The sequence below is a fragment of the Euleptes europaea genome, chromosome 3 (assembly GCF_029931775.1).
Source record: "Euleptes europaea isolate rEulEur1 chromosome 3, rEulEur1.hap1, whole genome shotgun sequence".
In the NCBI taxonomy this organism is placed as follows: Eukaryota; Metazoa; Chordata; class Lepidosauria; order Squamata; family Sphaerodactylidae; genus Euleptes; species Euleptes europaea.
Window position 1 is genome coordinate 17452663 of NC_079314.1, and position 12951 is coordinate 17465613.

Here is a 12951-nt window from a genome sequence, read left to right on the forward strand (position 1 = left end):
TGCTTCTGAGCTTTTTTAAAAAAAAAATGGATCTAGCTTATTTTTTTCTCTCCCGGGATGGGTGACATGCGTGACACACACCAGGTGGAAATACCTGCGCTTATAACCATTCACAAGCCGACCCTGCGGAGTGGATTTAGGCTGAGAGGGTCTCGCTTTGGAAGGTTGCCAGATCGCAACCCAGAGCTCTGTACCAGACATTTAACATCCCAAAATGCAGCGAGAAATAGCTGCTACCTCTCCCACACATTCCCCCTTCACATCGTCTGCCTCTTCTCCCTACCTTTGGTTAACAAGCAGAGATTCTAATGGCCCCTACCTTCTCTCTCTTTCTCTCTTTTTCTAAAGAGCCTGCAACCCTATTCATTTGCTTGCGCCTTCCCCAGATCATCTTGTTAGTGTTCTCTCTCTCCCTCTCTTGTTCCAGAGCAGTCTCTGTTTCTTTTTTTCTTTCCCCCTCTTTAATTACAGCTGCCCTGGATAATATCCTCAGTCCTCCTCCTCCACCTCTCGCCCTCCTTTTTCTTCTCCACATCCCACTTCCTTTTTGTGTTTGCTTTTTTTTTATTAGGCTGTAATAAAAGTTTCCTGAGTGTGCTCAGTAACTGGTATTATTAGGTTTCCTTGTCAAGGTCTGGCGAGGCATTCGGAATTACTCACATAGGACATTCATGGCGAAACCGGCAACCGCTGGGATGAAAGAGGCGGCGTTAGAAGCTCGGCATATCAGCCATTTCCTATTGTCTGAACTCTGGGGGGTGATCCTGGAAAGAAAAGCAAAGAAGAGAGAAATCTGGAGCAGGCTGGCATCACAGGGCCAGTCCTAGACGATGGGATATTCTGGTTGGGTCCCTTACTGTGCAATCCAGAGCTGGCATCATCTGTTGGCAGTTATTTATACAAGGATATTTTTTTTTTAATCCTCTCATTCTTCCAAGGAACTTTGAGTGACATACAAGGGTCTCTCTTCCCCATTTAATCCTTACAACAACCCCATGATTAGGGTTGCCAGGTCCCTCTTTGCTATCGGCGGGAGGTTTGGGGAGTGGAGCCTGAGGAGGGCGGGGTTTGGGGAGGGACTTCAAGGCCATAGAGTCCAATTGCCAAAGCGGCCATTTTCTCCAGGTGAACTGTTCTCTATCAGCCGGAGATCAGCTGTAATAGCGGGAGATCTCCAGCTACTACCTGGAGGTTGGCAACCCTACCTGTGAGGTAGGTGATGCTGAGGGATAGTGACTGGCCTAAGACACCCAACAGAGTTCCCACTACAATGGGCAACTTCCCACTCCCAGCCCCTGCTGCTGCTCAATGGAGCAACAAGAGCAATGTGGGGGGGGGAGGTGGCTGGCATCATGTGATACTACAATGTCACTTCCAGGAACATCATGTAACAGCATTGCACAACACTCTAGGAATTTCCAAAATCTCTGTAGCTGTATAGGACACCTTTTTTTTTTTTTACCTCAGCATAGCCTGGGTGCTGAAGAGTTTGTCTTCAGATCCTGGCTGGGTGCTAGATTCAGCATCTAGTATATTGTCATCACCTGAAGAGAAAGAAGAAAATTGATGAGGGGTGTGCAGACTTCTTGCAAACTCTCCTGACAGCGGCCCTCAAAATCTGCCCCGCCAGGGGATTGACCTGAAACAAAGCAATTCAGCTGGGCTTAGTCCCGAGTGGTTTCAAGTCATTTTTTGTGCCCAAGGCAGAAATCCAAATGGTGCTTCCTTCTCGCCGAAGAACATGGAGCACAACCTACGGTGGTCTTCCATGTGTGTGTGTTAAGTGCCGTCAAGTCGCTTCCGACTCAGGGTGGCCCTATGAATCAACGTCCTCCAAAAGGTCCCATCTTTGACAGCCTTGCTCAGGTCTTGCAAATTGAGGGCCGTGGCTTCCTTTATAGAGTCAATCCATCTCTTGTTGGGTCTTCCATAGCTCACTCAAAACAGATGGAGTTATTCCATTTTTTCTCTCTCATAATACGCCTGTGAGGTAAATGAGGCTGAAAGACAGTGACTGGCTACAGCCCAGCACTGGAGCCATTATACCGTACAGCTCCTGTTTGTTTCAATTACACAGGGCAAAACCAAGAAACTTCCCAAAGGATTGTGCCCAAAACTGTTCCACGCTTGCCCCCTCCACCAGCATCCCAAAAATGTCCCCTGAAAAACTTTCCCTGAGGGACAGGGACTGCACGAGGGGCGAATCGGAGAAGGAGACTGGTCAAAATTGCTCCCCACATCTGTTAGCAGAAAGTTACCACAAGATCCAAGGGGATCTGCATAAAGTAAAGCAACTCTCTGTTTGTAGTTTCTATAAAAATCTATGGGGAAGTTGCCTGTTTACTGTGAATGGGCCTATAAAATGGCTGTCCCTGAGGTGATTCTTGACTGGACGAGACAAGGCCTTTGACAAAAGAATGTTAATGCGCTTTATGGCTGTGGCTGTTTCCTGAATGGATAATTCAAGGGTTCTGTGTGAAAGGACTACTCGGGTAATATATTTGTTAAAAAACAACAACCCAAAACCGAGACAAACACCTTCCGTCCCTAATACTTTCTCATCCCAAGGAAATAAAAACCTGGGAGCATCAACTCTGGGCATTGTCACCCCTCAGGGAAGGGGTGTCTTTATCCAAAATCCCACTCCGGCAAGGAACAGGGTTATGGCAGCCCTCTCACCCTTGCTGAAGGCAATTTCTGCAGCAGGCCGGGCATCGTTCACCTGACAGTTGACTGTGTACTCCACGCCAGCCACCCAAGTCACTGTGCTGTTGGCCTGGTACTCTGTAAGGAGCGGTGTCTTAGGGGGCACTGTGAGGGGAAAAAGCAAAGCGGACAACGGAAATCTGAGATTGCTTTTCCAGTTCCAGCACCAAAGCGTTTCCTCAAGTCATGGCTAAGCCAATGCAACCTTTAGTCAATTAATTGGGTAACTGGATCAATGGGGGGAAAAATCCATCCATTGACTAAAAAGGTACCCTTCATTGACTGGGCAATAGTTCTTCAAATCAACTATAATAAAGATGGTGATGGCAGGCACCATCGGGAGAGGCATTTCTCCCGCGCTTCACAACATCATGCAGAGAACGTCTCTTTCTTTATCCCCCTCCCAAAATTAAGAGGCTTCTATATTGCCTTTCTTCATACACACACCCCAAAAAAAGTCTGAGGGTGGTGGGCGATGAGACATACCCCTGCATCATGTACAAAAGTATTTGCATTTGTTCAAAAACCATTTTTTCAACATAAGCACATTTCGGTGGATTTTGTTGAACTGATTCCCCAATTAAAACTCATACAAAGAATCAATGAAGGTTGCAAACCTATGCCTGTTTACAAGGAGGACATTTCTTGAATATAGAGGGACTTAACTTTAGAAAAAAAATGTGCACGGGTTTGAGTACATGGTTACAAACTGGACTAGTATGTATTCTAGACTAGACAGAATAGAATAGAATAGAATAGAATAGAATAGAATAGACTAGAATAGAATAGAATAGAATAGAATAGAAACCCATGAGGATATTGGTACCCACCCCATCCCCCCTTTGCTTCCACTTTTCCTCTCTCCCTCTGTCTACTTTCTCCCAGGACCCGCTCAGCTTCGCTCCACACACAACTACCCTCCTCTTTTTCCTTGCGGTGGGTGCCATTTTTTGGAATTGCTATGGCAACCATTTTAGTTGGTTACCATCTTGTGCAAACCCGGGAGTTTCCACCGGGTTTACAGAAGTGTAAATTGTAGCCAGGGCTGCACCTGTTGAGTAGATTCTTGATCGGTACAGAGATCACCATTAGGTAAAACAACTAGACTAGATGAATAGAATAGAATAGAATAGAATAGAATAGAATAGAATAGAATAGAATAGAATAGAATAGAATAGAATAGAATGTTGTTAAGGTACATGAAACAGAGTAATAAAAGCACAAAGGTAGGCCCTTGCCCCTAAAAGGTAAAGGTCCCCTGACCCATGGGGTGACATCGCATCACGACGTTTCCTAGGCAGACTTTGTTTTACGGGGTGGTTTGCCAGTGCCTTCCCCAGTCATCTTCCCTTTACCCCCAACAAGCTGGGTACTCATTTTACTGACCTTGGAAGGATGAGTCAACCTTGAGCCGGCTACCTGAAACCAACTTCGTCGTGAGCAGAGCTTTTAACTGCAGTGCTGCAGCTTACCACTCTGCACCACGGGGCTCCTTGCCCTTAGGACATTCCAATAAAACTGTTGGCAGCGGAGGAAAGGGGGAGTCCAGGGTAACTGGTGAGGACCGTATCCAACCACAGTTGCATATGTTTGGTTTTACTTCAGGGCAGGGAGAGGGGAAACTGGGTTTATACCAAAGGCTAAGCGAACAACAAAAGGGGAAACAACGTAACCCTAAAAAACAACAGAATTAAGTACCCAAAGGCCAAGAAAAAAATAAATATTTAAGGCCAAAAGTTATACAATCTAAAAGTTATGTCTGTACAAAATATGTATGTATTTATTACAGGCTAAAATCTAATAAGACGTATAACACATAACAAGGCCCTGCAAAAGCCGACCAAAGCAACATGCTCATGTAACACAATTACACATAAAATCAAACAATTTGACTCTGACCATACGCATATATAGCCTTCCTCAGAGGTCTAAACAATCACCACTCCAGACTACAAAATATATACCTAATGTTCTAAAATTCTTTATGACTATATGTGCATCGTCATATAACTTTGAGATTGTATAACTTTTGAACTTGGACGTTTATTTACACCAAAGGCTTCATGGGAAAGGCGAGTTTTGAGGAGGGATTTGGAGGGAAGAGACAGGTGGAAAGATAAAGACAGCCCAGCCAGGGCGGTGGAGACCGAGGCTGTTTCTGAACTGGTCCTGAAAGAGGAGGTACTAATTCAATTAAGAGCGTAATGGAGCACGGGGCTTGGGTCCTTTGTGGTCCTTACCGAGCACGCTGAGTGACACGCTGTGCGAGACGACGGCGCCGCTTCTCTCAGAGGGTCCCACCTGACACTCGTACAAGGCATCATCTTCCAGCCGGCTTCTTGTTACCTGCAGATTATACTCGCCTGGAAAACCCGCAGACAAGGGCAAGCCTCAGCGACGTGTGCTTGCTGCTTGTGTCACACGCAGCCCTGCTAACCTGCCTCCCAGCCTGCCTGCTCTGGGAACCCTCCATGATCCTGGGTTTACGGCTTGGGTTCTGAATCTGGTTTCTTCGGCAACCCAAGAATCTCATTTTTTATTCAACTTAAAAGACCAAAAATAAGTTTCCAGCCTTCATCATTGCTGAGCAATGCTTGAAATCATCCTGCTCCGTCTCTCCGCTCCTCTCTGCCAATTACTTTGACTAATTCCTTCCTGACAGTACACAGCAATCGGCTTTTCACCCATGCGTGTTCTCAAGCAGTCTGATGAAGTTCCCTCCTATCCTTGCCGTGTGGGTACTTTGCTTGGAAGGCAGTTGTTTAAATAGACAGTTAAAACAGTCACAAATTTTATACATCAGACTTAAATAAATGCAGGGATTTAACACAATCGTCCCTTGTCTAAATCATCCTCAGTGATGATAATAATCTTCGGTGATGTTAATGGCTTCCAATCTCTTTGGATGGCCAGCATTTTTGCACTCATACTGTTTTGCAAAAAACCGACACAAACCCACCCGCAACTGTTTGAGTCATTCCGAGCCAAACTGAACAGACCTGGCAATCCGCTCACGTGATTCCCACAGTCGAACCACAGTTAGTTGAACTCACAGTTAATTGAACTGTCAAATGCATTTGCCGTTAAATTTCCCGGTGGGCCAAGGGAACGCTCTGTCAAGTGAGACCCGGGCACTGTGGGACCTAAAGAAATTCTGCAGGGCCTGCAAGACTGAGATGTTTTGCCAGGCCTATGGTTGAGGACAGTGATGGTTTCCATCTTGCTGGCCTCCCTCCCCTCCCCTTTTATTATTTGTAGGGTTTCCAGGTCCCTCTTTGCTATCGGTGGGAGGTTTTGGGGGCGGAGCCTGAGGAGGGCGGGGTTTCGGGAGGGGAGGGACTTCAATGCCATAGAGTCCAATTGCCAAAGCGGCCATTTTCTCCAGGGAAACTGATCTCTGTCGCCTGGAGGTCAGTTGAAATAGCGGGAGATCTCCAGCTAGTACCTGGAGGTTGGCAACCCTAGCTCCTTGGCCCAGACCCTTCATCAGCCATGGCAGTGGGTGTCAGCTCACCAGCTGTCTCCGGCTGCCCTGCTTCCAGTTTGGGGGATGATGCAGGGGCTGAGCTACTGTCCAGTGTCAGCCCCACTGACCGGAGTGGCCCTGCGGTGCTGACTTGTAGAACAGCAGGGGGTGCACTCAGCTTCAGGAAGCAGAAGAAGAGCTGGTATTTATACCCTGCTTTTCTGTACCTTAAGGAGTCTCAAAGCGGCTTACAATCACCTTCCCTTCCTCTCCCCATAACAGGCACCTTGTGAGGTAGGTGGGGCTGAGAGAGTTGGGAGAGAACTGTGACGAGCCCAAGGTCGCCCAGCAGGCTTCATGTGGAGGAGTGGGGAGTTGAACCTGGTTCTCCAGATTAGAGTTCACAGCTCTTAACCACTACACCTTGCTGGCTCTCAGGCAGTTGCTCCTGGGCTGTAGTCACTTCCCAATGTGCTCCTGAGTGTGGCAAAGTAGAGCTAGGCACAGGCTAGGGTTGCCAGCTCTCAGTTGGGAAATACCTGGAGATTTGGGGAGGTTTGGGGTTTGGGGAGGGGAGGGACTTCAATGAGGTATAATTCCATAGAGTCCACCCTCCAAAGCAGCCATTTTCTCCAGGTGAACTGTTCTCTTTCACCTGGAGATCAGTTGCAATCCCAGGAGATCTCTAGCCACCACCTCGAAGTTGGCAACCCTAACACAGGCTGACTTCCCACCGGGGGACCTCTCACCTTTGCTAGGGTCTCCCACCATGCTGTAGCGGGGGAACCCGGGGATGTTGCGGTTGGGGCCGAGCAGAAGCCCGGCCTTCGCCCACTGCACGATGCTGGACGTGTTCTCCGCTTTGCACTTGAGCAGAGCCGTTTCCCCTTCATAGACGACGAGGCTCTCTGGCTGCGCAAGGACGGCCTGTTGAAGATTCTCTGCATGGCAACCGGGGAGACAAGAAGCATTTGTTTTTTTATATATATATGATTTTTTTTAATTTTATAACATAACTCAACAAAGAACAAATCAAACAATTACAATAATAAAAAGAAAAATAACAAAAAATACAAAAGAGTATCAATTATATAATCTACTTAATATGATCTACATTACAAGATTATAGATTTCAAAATACCCTTTTGACCCTCCACCCACCATAAAAAGTGACCCATCATCAGACTTCCGGAGAAGTGTTAAACAGTTTAAATATTATTCTATTAACAATAATATATATATAAAAAAGTAAAACTAATTTCTATAATTCACTAACTAAATTAGTAATATCCATTTTTGCCAGTTTATCCCAATATGTGATGGCCTTAATCCATGTTTTTTTTAATTCTTCCATACCTTTTCCGTGTAGGAATTCTGTTAATTTGGCCATCCTCATATACATCCACAGTTTCTCTCTCCAGTCCCTAATTGAAGGTTTGTTTACTTGCTTCCAAATTTTTGCTATTACAATTCTTGCAGCAGCAAAACTATATTGACATATAATCCTATCATTTCTATCAATTTTTTCTTGAGGAATCCCCAATAAACAAAATGCAGGATTTCTTTTTACTCTCGTATTAATCAAATTATTAATTTCTCTTATAACTTTTTTCCAAAAACGTTTAATTTTTTTACATATCCACCATGCATGCATAAAAGTTCCTCTTTCCTTTCCACATTTCCAACATAAGCCCTTATCTTCTTTTTTTCATTTTACTTATCATCACGGGAGTTATATACCATCTGTAAAACATTTTATACAAATTCTCTCTAATTTCATTAGTTATTGTAAATTTAAATTCTTTTTTCCATAAATTTTCCCGTATTTCCAAATCAATATTATATCCTAATTCCTTCGTCCATTTCACCATTACTGGTTTAATTCTTTCTTGTTCTAGAAGCATTTGTGATGCTCAGTAGCTGTATTTGCTCAAGAACTGGCTATTTCCTGCATGCTGATGACACTTCAGGATTTCTGGTTCTGTATTACCAGGAAAACCAGACTGCCAAAAGGAGGAAAAACCCATCCCAAGAACATCAGTGATCAAACTGAACCTTCTACATTCAGATCAAACCGGATGAGAAACTGGAAATAGCGTGCATCATTCTCCTCCGCTTTATCCTCACAACAACCCTGTGAGGTAGGGTTGCCAAGTCCCTCTTTGCCACCGACGGGAGGTTTTGGGGGCGGAGCCTGAAGAGGGCAGGGTTTGGAGCAGGGAGGGACTTCAAGTCCATAGATTCCAGTTGCCAAAGCGGCCGTTTTTTCCAGGGGAACTGATCTCTGTCGCCTGGAGCCCAGTTGTAATAGCGGGATCTCCAGCTACCACCTGGAGGTTGGCAGCCCTACTGAGAGGTAGGGTGGGCAGAGAGAGTGACAAGCAGAAGGTCATCAGGTGAACTTTGTGGCAGAGGTGGGGGGGGCAAGTGAAACCAGCTCCTCTCTATCTCTAGTCCAAGCTCTACCCCGCACTGACCCACTCTGACCTGACTCAAATAAGGGCTGTGAAGGGTCCGTTCTTCCTTCGTCCCACTGTTTTCCTGACCTCAAACAGCTCACCCGGCCTGCTATTTTCCCCACTGGTGGTTCAAAAATATGCGTAGAGTTTGGTAGGATGCTCTGGGGGGGCCCTGAAAGATTGAAGAGCCCGCTGCCTTATCTATGCATACACTCTTCTCCCAATGGAGACCCAAAGCAGTTTGTGATGGCTCACCTGTTGTCCCGCCGGCTGGTCCGTGTCTGTCTCCTTATTCCCGACGCTTATGGTTTATGGTTCGTCCCCTGCTTTGTTCGCCCCTGTCACCAACCTGTCTCTCAGCTGCTTCTTGCTTTGCTGTCTCTTTTAACCTTTTCCTTGCAAGATCTGCCCCACCCACCAATTAAAGTCTGTTACCTTCTTTCCCTTCCCCAGGTGTTGTATCGTCACACCTTTCTTAGTACCTCTTTCTGGTTGCCTTCCGGCTGTCTTCTTATGAACCCCCTGCGTTCCTCCCTTCTGTTCTATCTGTTCTTTCCCCTTCTCAAGAGGTACCTCTTGCCTGTCTAGTTGAACCCCTTCTCTCTCTCCATCTGGTCTCTCCTGCCGTATTTCCACTCCTTCCCCCTCCCCTGAATGGCCTCCCAGGGCAGCTCCAACAAACAAGGGTGACTTGCCCCCTCCTGTCAGAGTGTCGGGATCAGCACACAGCTTATAACTCTGTTCTCCCCTCCTCCATTTTATCCTTACAACTACAACCCTGTGAGGTAGGTTAGGGCAGGGGTCGGCAAACTCATTAGTCAAAAGAGCCAAATATCAACAGTACAACGATTGAGATTTCCTTTGAGAGCCAAAAATTTTAAACTTAAACTATATAGGTAGGTACACTGTTTATTAACCTAATAAACTTTAATTAAAGTTTTAAGTCTTAATTAAACTATAGGTACACTGAATAAAACTTGATATCATACTTAATAGTGATCTTATTGATAAAAATTAAATTGTAAGTCCCTGCCATTTCCCCCTCCCCGCCTGGAGTCCTCGTCTGGAGGCCTGGTCTACCGCCATAAAAGCTTATTGGTAGACCTGGCCTCCGGCTGAGTCCCATTGGGAGGCCAGGTCTACCCATTGGCTTTCTTGGCAGTAGACCTGGCCTCCGGAGGCCCATAGAAGCCAATTGGTAGACCTGGCCTCTGAAGGGGGACTTCTTCCCCTCCTCGAAGTCCAGGTCTACCGCCAAGAAAGCCAGTGGGTAGACATGGCCTCCCAATGGGACTCAGCCGGAGGCCAGGTCTACCAAAGGAAGCCCGCCCTGCCCAACAGCTGATAGGCAGGCGGGCAGGGGGGGCAGGAACCGCTGAGCTGCCCACCCAGCAATTGCGCGGCTAGAGGGGAGGGGAGGCTTTAGCCTCCCAACCATTGAAGGCAAGGGAAAGGGGGACCTGGCCATTCTCCATGGCGGGGGGGGGAGAGAGAGAGCGCGCCCGCTCGCCTGCTCTATCACGCTCGCTCGCTCGCTCTCTCAGGCACGCCGGCTCCGCAGCCCAGCTGCTGGCACGAGCGGGAGCGAGAGCAGGGGCTCCGAACCAAGTTCGGAGAGCCGCACTCAACGGGCCAAAGAGCCGCATGCAGCTCAGGAGCCGCAGTTTGCAGACCCCTGGGTTAGGGTGAGAGACACTGACTGGCCCAAGATGACCCAATGAGTTTCTTTGGCCATTTGTGCACGGCTGTTTCCTCGCAGTCACCCCGCCGACTACTTCTGAGCTTCGTTTTGATTATGCTTGCATTTCCCAACTGTCAGAGGTCGTCTTGCTCTCCCCATTCATTTCGGTACATTTCCCCTGCGTTTTCTGGATGCTGGCTAAACACAAATCCTGAAAACGTGGTCAAAACTCGTGGAAACACGCGGGGAGAGTGAGGCGACCTCTGATGGTCGGGAAATGCAGGCATAATCAAAAGGAAGCCCTGAAGGAGTCGGCGGGGTGACCGCGAGGAAACAGCCATGCATAAACGGCCTTTGTCAGAGTGGGGATTCGAACCAGGGTCTCCCCAATCCTTCTAACCGCCACACCACACTGGCTGTCTAGGGAGGTAAGAAAAAGCCTTACGTTTGACAGTCCTGTTCTCTAAGCAGATCAGATGAGTCTTCAAAAAAAAAATCCCACTTGGGTGTGAAAACAGGTTGGGGGCAGAAGCTGTGCAACCTTTGACATGGCCAAATTAACCATTACACGGTACAAAATACTCCCTTTCAGAGCTTCCACCCCTAAAGGGATTCATTTGGGGAAGTTATGAACCGTTGAAGCAGAAGGCGTGCACGCCCGTCGGTTCCGGTAGACTGCTTTCTCGGAGGAGCTGCCCTTCGGCTGAACGTTCTCACCTTCTTCTGTCAGGCCCAGGAAAAGGCAGATGAGCATTACTCCAAGGCCCCAGGGGACCATCCCTGCTCCCTGATGCTTCAGAGGTAAGACTCAGAGTCTTGGGATGCTGGAAACCTAGAAGTAATCAGAAGATTGTGAGTTATAAATAGCACCAGAGACACTCTTTCCTCTGCGGTCCAGTGGATAACCTTGGAACGGGAGGCTAGAGTTACCAACAGCCACATGGAAACTGGAGTTCTCCCAGAATTACAACTGATTTCCAGACTGCAGGGGTCAATTCTTCTGGGCGAAGTGGCGGTTTCTGAAGGCAGACTCTATGGTATATAGGGTTGCCAACCTCCAGGTACTAGCTGGAGATCTCCTGCTATTACAACTGATCTCCAGCCGATAGAGATCAGCTCACCTGGAGAAAATGGCCAATGGACTCTCTGGCATTGAAGACCCTCCCCTCCCCAAACCCCTTCCTCCTCAGGCTCCACCCCAAAAGGGGAGGGACTTCAATGCCACTGGCCATTTTCTCCAGGTGAGCTGATCTCTATCGGCTGGAGATCAGTTGTAATAGCAGGAGATCTCCAGCTAGTACCTGGAGGATGGCATCCCTAAGCTGAAGCCTTAAACCAGTGGTTCTCAAAGTGTGATCTGGGACCCAAGAATGGACCATGATTCCCTTCTGGATGGTTTTAAAACTGGTGGCAGGGAAGAACACCGTGCATTATGAGAAGACGCCCCCTGGGAGACTCAATGGCAAATGTGGGTTTGTCTTTGCATAACATGAAAGCCATGAAAATATAGCTTGTTGCCCGAACGGTGCCATAGATTTATAAATAGCAAGCATGAAATGCGGCCATGTTAACTGACATGCTGTTCTTGTATTTTATGGTGGGTAGGCAAACAGTAGTGAGGAGTCGTTTTGCAAGGAGGTCCCCAAAGCTGAACTTAGTTCAGAAGTAGGTTCCCCCTTCCAAAAGGCTGTGAATCCCTGCTTTACTCAGAAGACTAGAACAAAGAATTGTATTGATTGATTTACTTACTTTGTTTTTTACACTGCCTTTCTACCCAGTGGGAACCCAAAGCAGCTGACATCGTTCTCCCCTCCCTCCATTCTGTCCTCACAACAACCCTCTGAAGTAGGTTAGGCTGAGAGTGGGTGAGCTGGGTAGGGTTGCCAACCTCCAGGTAGTAGCTGGAGATCTCCCGCTATTACAACTGATCTCCAGTAGATAGAGATCAGTTCCCCTGGAGAAAATGGCCGCTTTGGCAATTGGACTCTATGGCATTGAAGTCCCTCCCCTCCCCAAATCCTGCCCTCCTCGGGCTCCACCCCAAAAACCTCCCGCCGGTGGCGAAGAGGGACCTGGCAACCCAAGTGATGGGCCTAGCAGGTTTCCATGGGGGAATTCGAACCTGGGTCTTCCTGATCTTTGTCTAACTGTCCCCCTACTACACCACGCTGGCTTCCGTATGCACCCCACCTAGACACTAATAAACCAACCAATGCCCCTGCAGAATGCACCCCACGCTCTTCCCATGATCTTACCTTGTTCACCACAAGGGATGTTCGGGTGGCGTCTTCGCATCGCCTCTCCCAAAGCAGGACTGCCGAGTCAGTGAGATGGCTGAGATTCCAGCTCTGGTCCCTCCTCCACATACCCCGCTGGCAGAATCTCACACTTCTCATCCCTCATCCCACGATTAAACAGCACATTGAAAGAGACCCACACCACCCACTGCGGGGGGGGGGGAGGTTCCAAGTCAGTAAGGCCACCCCTCCAAAAAGAATCCATTTCCAAAATGCTGTTTTTCACTTGGTTTTGGTTTATACCTCCTCCCTCACCTCCTCTAAGAGGCAAAGATCATTGTTATCCAGAGCTGTTTGAAATTCATTTAGAGAGATTATTCCCCTGAGAGGTGTTTTGGCAGA

The 12951-nt window shown here is 47.6% G+C and overlaps 1 protein-coding gene across 1 annotated transcript in view; it reads right to left on the bottom strand.

The window, feature by feature from the left end:
• Positions 1 to 11090, bottom strand: part of NPHS1 (NPHS1 adhesion molecule, nephrin) — a 62850-nt gene extending 51760 nt beyond the window's left edge. Inside the window, exons 1-6 of the mRNA XM_056846408.1 lie at positions 11030 to 11090; positions 6922 to 7113; positions 4947 to 5069; positions 2680 to 2811; positions 1463 to 1544; positions 661 to 764 (exon numbers count right to left, since the gene is read on the bottom strand). Of these exons, the coding sequence (XP_056702386.1) occupies positions 661 to 764; positions 1463 to 1544; positions 2680 to 2811; positions 4947 to 5069; positions 6922 to 7113; positions 11030 to 11090 (694 nt within the window). The remainder of the gene's footprint in view (positions 1 to 660; positions 765 to 1462; positions 1545 to 2679; positions 2812 to 4946; positions 5070 to 6921; positions 7114 to 11029) is intronic.
• Between the last annotated feature and the right edge of the window lie 1861 nt (positions 11091 to 12951).